The following is a 10,550-nucleotide window of genomic DNA, read 5'->3' as shown; positions in this document are numbered from 1 at the left end:
TGACACTCTCATCATCTCAACAGCAAAATCCACTTGACCATACAAAACCAGGCCAGTCTGTCAGCATTCGGTTCCTTACTTCAGCAACTGGACAGGGCAAAACCTGCATGTTGTAACATCTTTGAGTGCCTTGATTCGCAGCACTAGTCAATGTCAGTTCAGTGAGGGGGCTCTCTGAAATTCCACCACCTCAGCAGTCTCACTTGGAACAATACCGGTAATCTGAATGAGCCAAACCAGCTGGTTGTGTTGTCACTCAGTTAGGTGTGTAAGTTGAACATTTGACAGTCACTGGTTTATTTATATTAATGATGCAGCTCTTTCTGCTGTTTAATTGGCACCACTGGTTATCATGCTGGGCCCACTGATGTTGTGTTTCAACCTGCCAGTAGGGGGGGCATTAGAGATGTATCACCTCAGCGTGGTGCCCCAGCACGGGGTAACTCTCTGGGTCCAAAGCCAGCGAACTCTGCCAATGGAGGGCTTAGCACCTGCTCAACAGTTGGCATCAGCAGTTGCCATGAAGTCCCCAAAAAGGGGAACAATGTTTCTCCTCTTTTTAATTTTATTATTATTATTATTATTATTTTATTTTTTTAACTTATGAGAAATAGACACACAACACACTCACAACAACAATGACTTGATTTTGATTGATTTTTCACTTAAGAAAAACAAAGCTACAAGAAACAACACACAACACAATCACAACAACAATGGTTCAGGTACACACACACAAATAATCATTATAAAAAGACAAAATAATGAAAGCTGCCAAATGTTAATACATAGCAATGTTCAATGATCTCTATGAAAACGTTTCTCCTCTGAGCGTTCACTCATCTCATCTGGTTGGGAGGATGCTCTGCCTCTCCTGTCATCAGCTCTGGCTCTGTAACCAACCATCACATATGAATAAATACCCAAAATAATCATTATTATAGCAATTAATAACAATAATAGTAATAATAGTAACCAAAAAAATAGATTCATTCATTCACCCACATAAAACACCTGCATGTTCCTGAGTTGACGGACCCAAAGGAAACCTTGTAGCTCTTTAAGTGCCATGGACTTGAAAACGAGTCTTTTCAGAATGTTTGGCACAGTGCCAAAGACTTGGTATCAAGTCAATTGCGTTTTTTTATGGGGGGTGGGACCTAACACGTTGATCTGGTATGTTTGTTGTTCACATAGACAAAGAATTCAAACTTTCATGGCTCTTGAAAAAACACTCAAAAGTTGAAAAAAGCCTGGCAACCCCCCGGTCTGAATTTGAAAATGGCTGGCACTCAATGAGTTAAACAGACTCGGTGTCATGTTTGTCTGTGTCCTGTCTGTGTCTTCTCTGTCCACCTGTCGAGCTGTGGGATGCCCTGCTCTGTCTGCCCCTTTAACCCATTGTGTCCTGGAGTGACATATACACTGAATTCAGGTTCTTGAGATTTGAGCCGTTTTATTAAAAATGTGGGTATGTTCGAGCTGAATGAACACATTCTAGTGCAAAATGAAGGTTCTGGCTTTTAAATGCAACTTATTTCATGTTTTTATGTGCTTCGGAAGCTGAGATATTTACTGTAGGTTTTAATACAGAGAGGGCACCTTTTCCCAAAAATGGCTTAGGACATAATGGGTTAAGCATCTACTACTGCAGTGGGTCCCAAACTGGGGGTCGCGGAGATATTGCAAGGGGGTCGCGAACATAATACTTTTTTTTTAATAAAAACACAGGTTAATATTTACCATAACTACATAAATTAGCAACAGTACTCACGGGTAAGTTCAATACATATTTTACGCTACTTTGAATATGAAGTTAGAATTTAGCCATTCTAACGGGCATGTAATGTTTGCCGTTTGGACTATGTGAGGAGGGTTCGGGATAATATTCTGAGGTCCTAAATGGGGTCCCACGCAGAAAAAAGTTTGGGAACCGCTGCAGTACAGTATGCATACATGGGCCAAAACCTCTCAGTATAGTGTCACATTCACAACTCGCCTCTCAGTATAGTGTCACATTCACAACTCGTCCTACATGTTGTTTATCATGAACAAATGAATAATGAATAATGAATAATAATAATGAATAATCATTCATGAACACATGATAAATGATACTCTACTCCAGGGGTATTCAATTCAATGTCAACGAGGGCCAGTTTTTCAAATTCCTCACAGTAAAGGGGCTGAACTATAGGTATGTATTATAGTTGCCGACTGTCGATGAAAAAAATATGGGAGACTTCATTGAAGAAGGGGGTCTGGGGGTCCTCCCCGAGAAAGCTTTGCATTTCTTAGATGTCATTTCCTGCATTTTAACGTCCTTTGTCCCGTTTCAGTTCTATACAGAACCCGTACTTTTATCTCTAAATTCCGAAAAACAATTCTGTATTTCAAGGGGTTTGTGGGGGGCCAGAACCTTGCTCTCCAAGGGCCGCATCTGGCCCCAGGGCCGCCATTTGAATAGCCCTGCTCTACTCCTTACATGATTCATGTACCAGCTCCGTATCTGACTGTTGGGTATTAATGTGTGCGGTAAACTCACATCCATCCGCGCATCCGCAGTCTGAGCCTCCATGCCCACCTTACCTGTAGTATTATAAAATACAATATACTAATGCCCCCCAATGGCAGTTGAGCACCCCGCCTCTCAGCTGTATTCCTCTCAACGCCCCCTAGGGCTCCCCGACGCCCCCCTGGGGGGCTGTAGAGCCCCCGTTGAGAAACACTAACCCAGCCTCACACAGACAGACAGTCCTCTCCATATGAATATACTCTTTGCATACAGTATGCGATATATTTATAGACCTATGCATAGCCATATTTGCATGTAGGTCCTACGTGCTGTACATTACAGTATATTTATAGGTGTCCTCAAAGGCATCTATTCATACGCAACGGCAGAATATGGACTCACCTGTGTCTGTTTGACGTCACATGATGTCAATATGAATATGAATATGCATATACTGTATATATACGTACAGTGCGTCTTTGGTCTCCTCTCCATATGCCATATCAATATCCTTAATTTTCTCTGGGATTAATAAATGTTACTCTACTATATGTACATATCCTGTATATACAGCATGCCTACAGTATGGTAAGGGTGAGGGATAATGTATTGTCCACATGTGACTATCAGAAAATATTTCCCTTCAGGACGAAACAAAATCATATTAATAAATAAATGGGCCTTATAATAAAGTAATATGTATGCTGTGTACTGCAGTGGTTCTGAACTGGAATAGTCTTGGGACCCACAATTTCATATGGTCGTTATATTGTGACCCAATATGTTGTGGCGTCAGAAATTGGTTTATATTTTTGGAGTGATTACAGGCAACATAGTTCTATTGACTGTAGTTGTGCTCAATTCAGTTTATTCCAATTATTATTATACAGTGCCCTCCATTATTATTGGCACCCCTGGTTGAGATGTGTTTTTTAGCTTCCAATTATTATTATTTTTCTCTAAATAATATGGGACCTTAATGGAAAAAAAGAGAAAAATCCAACCTTCAATACAAGTGCATTTATTCAGTGGGGAAAAAATCCCACATAAAGAAATAATTATTTGATTATTAGCACCCCTGGTGTTAATATTTTGTACAACCCCCTTTTGCCAACAAAACAGCACCTAATCTTCTCCTATAATGTTTCACAAGATGGGAAAAGACAGAAAGAGGGATCTTCAGCCATTCCTCTTTGCAGAATCTCTCTAAATCATCCAGAGACCTGGGTCCTCTCCTCTGTACTCTCCTCTTCAGCTCACCCCACAGGTTCTCAATGGGGTTGAGGTCTGGGGACTGAGATGGCCATGGGAGGAGCTTGATTTTGTGTCTGGTTAACCATTTCTGTGTAGATTTGGCCATATGTTTAGGGTCATTGTCTTGCTGAAAGACCCAGTGACGACCCATCTTCAGCTTTTTGGCAGAGGGCAACAGATTTTGATTTAAAATGTCCTGGTATTTCAAAGCATTCATGATGCCATGCACCCTAACAAGCTTCCCAGGGCCTTTGGAAGCGAAACAGCCCCACAGCATCACTGACCCACCCCCATACTTCACAGTGGGTATGAGGTGCTTTTCAGCATGCGCATCTTTCGTGGCACGCCAGACCCACTTAGAGTGTTTGTTGCCAAAAAGCTCAATCTTGGTCTCATCTGACCAAAGCACACGGTCCCAGTTGAAGCCCCAATACCGCTGGGCGAACTCCAGACGTTTGCGTTTATGATTGTGGGTGAGGAAAGGTTTTCTCCGTGCATGCCTCCCAAACAGCTTGTTGGCGTGTAGACAGCGCCTGATGGTTGATTTGGAGACTTTGTGACCCCAGGATGCTACCATTTGTTGTAATTCTGTAACAGTGAGCTTTGGAGATATTTTGATTTCTCTTACCATCCTCCTCACTGTGCGTGGTGGCAAAATAAACTTGGGTCCTCGTCCAGGCTTGTTTACCACTGTTCCAGTTGTTTTGAACTTCTTAATTATTCCTCTCACAGTAGATATGGGCAGCTGCAGTTGAGTGGCAATCTTCTTGTAGCCTCTGCCTGACCTGTGAAGGTTGACGCACATCTGCCTCACTTGTATGCTGTGTTCCTTTGTCTTTCCCATGTTTAAGAGTGGATAAGAGAAATGGCCTCGGTGTCACGTCATAGTTATACCCCAGGGAAACAGGAAGTGATGAATTACTAATTAAATGTTCCTACATACTCTGGTAAACTTTGTAAACTACTGTAGAAATGACAGAAATGCTTCAATTATATTTATTTCCTGGGAATTGTTAAGGGTGCCAATAATTGTGGAACAGGTGATTTAATGAAAAATAATTATTTTTTAGTCAGGGATTTTTTTTATTTTCCTACAATTCATTTGAGTTGAAGGCTACATTTTCCTACAATTTTCAGTGTGACAGTATTCTTCTGCAATAAACACTGAATTTATTTTAAGGCTTTTAACACATCTCAACCAGGGGTGCCAATAATTATGGAGGGCACTGTAAATATAACGATGCATTTGAAAACATATATGTTTATTTTATGCTGACAAAGAACATGTCTACAAGTGGAGAGGAGTATTAATCATGTTTCATCCTCTCTTCATGGCAGTCATTTGCTGAATACCACATCTGGGGTGCATTTCTCAAAAGAGAAGTTGCTTACTACATTAGCTACTTTGCTGTTTCCAATGCATTTCCCATTGGCAACTACTGAAGTTGCTAACAGGCTAACAACTTCTCTTTTGAGAAATGCACCCCTGGTCTCATTTTTGTTACTGGCAATAAAAGGGTCAATTAATTACATGTTCACACCAAAGCTAATGCTTAACCCGGGAGGCGGGGCATGTTGCCTTTATTCTGATTGGACAATTGAAGAGGTAGACCGGAAACGATGGGGTAGGTTTGGGACGAATGATGACCCAGGCCGGGTTCGAAGGTCCTCATACACAGCTGTCTGAGATGGTGTGTGTTTTTATTGTGTCAACAGTGTTATCAGCGGGTGGTGTGAGTATTGTGCAATGCCAACAAGGTGTCGTCGATTAATCTCCTAGGTGTCCAAAGTATGAAAATGGCTCCATTCACAGGATTTGTTTGCATGTGTGTAAATAAAATAATAATATGTGACTTAGAAGTCGACCATGACAACAACAATGGCCAGGATACAGGCAGACTCGCTCTCCTGGGAAGACCACAAACCAGGGGCTCCAACACCTCTCATATCTACCAACAGCTTTCAGGCATTAGAGGAATAGGGATAGACTAGACTTGACTACAGTTAAGTAGTAGAGTAGAGTAGAGTAGAGGAGCTTAGACAGTAAAGAAGCAGAGTAAAGTAGAGGAGCATAGACTACAGTTAAGTAGTAGAGTAGAGTAGAGTAGAGTAGAGGAGAGTAGAGTAGAATAGAGTAGCATATAGACAGTAAAGTAGCAGAGTAAAGTAGTAGAGTAGAGCAGTATAGAGTAGAGTAGTAAAGTAGAGTAGAGCAGTAGAGTAGTAGAGTAGAATAGAGTAGAGTAGTAGAGTAGAATAGCAGAGTAGAGTACAGTTGTAGAGTAGCAGAGTAGAGTAGAATAGAGTAGTAGAGTAGAGTAGTGAAGTGTTAGAGTTTGAGCTGTTGATCGCGAAGGAAATTACATTGGTTAAGCAGCACAGATCCCCTGATGGACCTCAACATCTCTGCCGTGGCGACTCGTCATGGAGACCTCAACATCTCTGCCGTGGCGACTCGTCATGGAGACCTCAACATCTCTGCCGTGGTAACTCGTCATGGTGACCTGTGTGTGTTCAGCGCGCCCCTGATGAACCGGGTCATGACCCCTATCCTGATCATGGAGTTCGTCCTGGGCCTGCTGTCCAACCTGCTGGCTCTCTGGATGTTCTGCTACCGCATGGACACCTGGAAGTCCCACTCCATCTACCTGGCGCACCTCACCGTCGCCGACGCCCTGGTGATGATGTTTTTACCTTAGTTTTCCTTTAACTTTAATTTTTCTTTAATTAAGTTTTTCATAGCCTCTTAATGCAGATGTGGTTGCTGGCGGGCCGATTTGCTGAAACTACTCAACTACATCATAACAACATTAATATGACATTACCAAGAGGCTTAAGTAACAGATTAAGACACAGCCATTACAGCTTTGGTGACAGAAAGGTTATAACATAGGCTCTGCGCTAAGAGGTTAAATGATCTGTCTACGCAATTGTGTGGTTATTGGGTATTATATTTTCATCAAGGCTTTCATTATAGTAGATCTGTTATTTCTTTCAAATTGTATATTCATATTGTTTGAGCGTTTTTGTTTCACAGTAGCTTTCTCGTACTTCTGGATTATTTTGTTGTTACATTATATTACATTTAGCTAGCGCTTTTATCCAAAGCGTCTTACATATACATGTATCTACAGGGTATTGGTTACAGTCCCTGGAACAGTGAGAGGTTAGGTGCCTTGCTCAAGGGCACTTCAGCCATGGATGGAGGAAAGGACTGGTAAGGGTGGGATTCGAACCTGCTACCCTGTGTGCTGAATCGTCAGTTGAGCGTATCATTACAGCCCTGCTGTGTTGTTGTTGTAGGTGATGCTGTGCCATGGAGGGAGGAGGGGATTGGTAAGAGTGGGATTCGAACCTGCTACCCTGTGATGTTGTTGTAGGTGATGCTGTGCCTGCCGTTCCGGGCTGACTATTACCTGCGGGAGCGTAACTGGGTGTACGGATCTGCCTTCTGTAACGTGGTCCTCTTCATGTTGGGCACGTGTCGTGCTACAGGGATCACCTTCCTCACTGCCGTGGCTGTGGACCGCTACTTCAAGATCATCCACACCCATACAGTAAAAACACTGGTTATTACAATACATTACATTGCATTGCATTACATTACAATTGCAGGGTATTGGTTACAGTTGACTACACCACTGACCCCATTTGTGTTTTCCTGTGCAGTGCTGTGTCAATCGGCTGGGTCTGCACCTGACTAACGCCATCTGCTGTGGCCTGTGGCTGCTCATCGTGGGCATGAACGTCTACCTGTTGACAGGTACAGTGGTGTGGGGATACTCCACATCCTGATTCCTTGCTGACAGGGCCGCTGCTAAAGTTTTGGAGGCCCTAAGCAGGAGGTTCCCTTCATCATTAAATAATAATAATAATGATAATAATAATAATAATAATAATAATAATAATAATAATAATAATAATAATACGTTTTTTAGTCAATTTCAATTTAGGGTGAAAAGTGGGCGCCCTAAGTGTTCTTCTTAGTCTGCTTATGCCTAGAGGTGGCCCTGGATGCCGAATTAAGATGGCTTTGTCTTCATAATAAATATGTTCAACAGGTAGCCATCTTATGTATGAGGGAGAGCACCTGCAGTGCGAGACCTTCACCATCTCCCTGGAGTTCGATCTTATGCACACGTGGCCGGACATCTTCTTCGTGCTGCAGTTCCTCGTTCCGGCCGCCATCGTGTCCTTCTGCACCTGGCGCATCGTCGCTCACCTGAAGACCAACTCAGCCAATCAGAGGCCTCGATTCCGCAGGGTGGTGTGCTTCATGACGACGGTTGCCGTGGTGTTCGTCACCTGTTATCTCCCCAGTGCTGTGTCCCGCATGGCCGTGTGGCTCCTCAAGGTGGTTATGTGTTTTTACTGTGTTTTTTTTAACACATTACATTACATGTTTATTTGTTTTTAATGTGTGTGTCTTTTTAAAAATATTTTTTCAGTCTTTTATTAGTTATGTTTCACACACTGCGCTCTTCCTTATTGTTGGTACATCTCTGGTAATGAGTAATCAAACATCCCTACATTTATGATAGTAGGACGGTGAGAGATTTGACAGGGAATGAGTGGAGAGAGAGATGGGGTAGGTTTGGCAAAGGACCTGGGCCGGAATCGAACCTGGGTCGCCGGCGTAGCAGCCCAGTTCTCTTTCTCTCTCGGTCTCTCTCTCTAGACAAAGTACTGTGCAAACAGAAATTAAAGTATTGTTCTCATCTTATCTTGTCTTGTCTTGTCTTATCTTATCTTATCTTATCTTATCTTATCTTATCTTATCTTATCTTATCTTATTTTATCTTGTCTTGTCTTGTCTTGTCTTGTCTTATATTATTTTGTCTTGTCTTGTCTTGTCTTGTCTTGTCTTATATTATCTTATCTTATCTTATCGTATATTGTCTTGTCTTGTCTTGCCTTGCCTTGCCTTGCCTTGCCTTGCCTTGTCTTGTCTTGTCTTGTCTTGTCTTGTCTTAAGGCTCAGTACCACCACTGCTCCGACTTCAGGTGGGCTAGTGTGATCTTCTACTACCTCATCAGCCTGACCTACTTCAACAGCGTCCTCAACCCCGCCCTCTACTACTTCTCCAGCCCCGCCTTCAACGGCATGCTACACACGCTCTTCTCCAGGCTCCTAAGAAGGACGGACACCACCATCACACAAGCACCAGGAACTCAGAACACCATCACACAAGCACCAGGGACTCAGAACACCATCACACAAGCACCAGGGACTCAGGACACCACCACACAAGCACAGGTGACACAGGACAGCATCACACAAGCACAGGTGACACAGGACAGCATCTCACAAGCACAGGTGACAACGGACACGACCACACAAGCACAGATGACAACGGACAATAACACACAAGCACAGGTGCAGAACACCACCACACAAGCACAGGTCACCCAGGACAACACACAAGCACAGGTGCAGAACACCACCACACAAGCACAGGTGATCCAGAACACCACCACACAAGCACAGATGACAACGGACAATGACACGCAAGCACAGATGACGCAGAACACCACCACACTAGCACAGATCACCCAGGACAATACTGCACAAGCACAGGTGGACCAGAACACCATCACACAAGCACCAGGTGACAACAGATAATAACACACAAGCACAGGTGGCAACAGACAATAACACACAAGCACAGATGGACCAGAACACCACCACACAAGCACAGGTGATCCAGGACAATAACACACAAGCACAGGTGAACACCACACAAGCACAGGTGAACACCACACAAGCACAGGTGATCCAGAACACCATCACACAAGCACAGGTGACAACGGACAATAACACACAAGCACAGGTGACAACGGACACCATCACACAAGCACAGGTGACCCAGGACCAGTGATGGGCAAAATGGATTTATTAGTTACAATCCAGTGCCACATTTTCCAAATGACTTAGTTTTACCTGGCCAATTTAACCAGGTGATTGACTGGTTGAATGATAACCTGGTTGAATCGGGACAGGTAAAACAAGGTGAACCAGGACACCAAACAAGCACAGATTACCCAGGACAATAACACAAGTACAGATGACCCAGGACAATAACACAAGCACAGATTACCCAGGACAATAACACAAGTACAGATGACCCAGGACAATAACACACTTCAAGTGATGTTTGTCCCACTGTGATGCATCTGCAAGCGGAGGGGTGATGCGTCGAGTCCCAATTGATGTACAGTATGAAGTTATGAAGTTATGAAGTTATGAATGTCAATCAGGACTTCTGATAACATGTTATTATTCTGCATATTATATTATAGTGGGTTATGCTCTGTGTATGCAGCTGACAGCTTGGTACACCGCATAAATCTACCAAACATTTGACTACAAGAAGAGGGACTGTTTACAGTGGGCATGCACAGGGAGGATTTATGAGTCTTGCTTTGCATGCATTTTGCATCGCCCATTAACAGTAGCAACCCAGGAGTACAGCACATAACACCCCAGGTCACTCTAGTTGAAGTTTTGGGGCATGAGCCTGAAAGAAAGCTTTTTGGGCCATCTTTTGTTATCGTATTAAACCAGGGGTGAATTTCTCAAAACCGAAGTTGCTTACTACATTAGCTACTTCGTTGTTTTCAATGCATTTTCCCATTGGCAACTACCGAAGTTGCTAACAGGCTAACAACTTCTCTTTTGAGAAATTCACCCCAGCATCTATTTTGTTTTTTCTGATCTGTTTTTTCTAGAGTTCTAAAGTTATAGGATGTTGATATGATGCTCAATAAATTTTGTTGTATA

General features: G+C 43.0%; 1 protein-coding gene across 1 annotated transcript; it reads left to right on the top strand.

Moving 5' to 3' along the window:
• The first annotated feature begins 6,159 nt into the window (after positions 1-6,159).
• On the top strand, positions 6,160-9,392 carry LOC134457777 (hydroxycarboxylic acid receptor 2-like). Its single transcript, XM_063209749.1, has 5 exons — positions 6,160-6,447; positions 7,150-7,326; positions 7,439-7,532; positions 7,831-8,123; positions 8,745-9,392. Exons 1-5 carry the CDS (start codon positions 6,160-6,162, stop codon positions 9,390-9,392), a joined length of 1,500 nt encoding a protein of 499 aa, XP_063065819.1.
• Positions 9,393-10,550: the final 1,158 nt, after the last annotated feature.

Source organism: Engraulis encrasicolus, chromosome 11 (genome assembly GCF_034702125.1).
Source record: "Engraulis encrasicolus isolate BLACKSEA-1 chromosome 11, IST_EnEncr_1.0, whole genome shotgun sequence".
NCBI lineage: Eukaryota > Metazoa > Chordata > Actinopteri > Clupeiformes > Engraulidae > Engraulis > Engraulis encrasicolus.
This window is presented reverse-complemented; position numbering and strand designations above follow the sequence as displayed.

Excerpts from the sequence above, each read along its gene's own strand:
- LOC134457777 (XM_063209749.1), top strand. The coding sequence starts at position 6,160 with ATGGACCTCAACATCTCTGCCGTGGCGACTCGTCATGGAGACCTCAAC. Across the intron at positions 6,448-7,149 it reads TCACCGTCGCCGACGCCCTG|GTGATGCTGTGCCTGCCGTT; the intron begins GTGATGATGTTT and ends ATGTTGTTGTAG. Across the intron at positions 7,327-7,438 it reads AGATCATCCACACCCATACA|TGCTGTGTCAATCGGCTGGG; the intron begins GTAAAAACACTG and ends TTTCCTGTGCAG.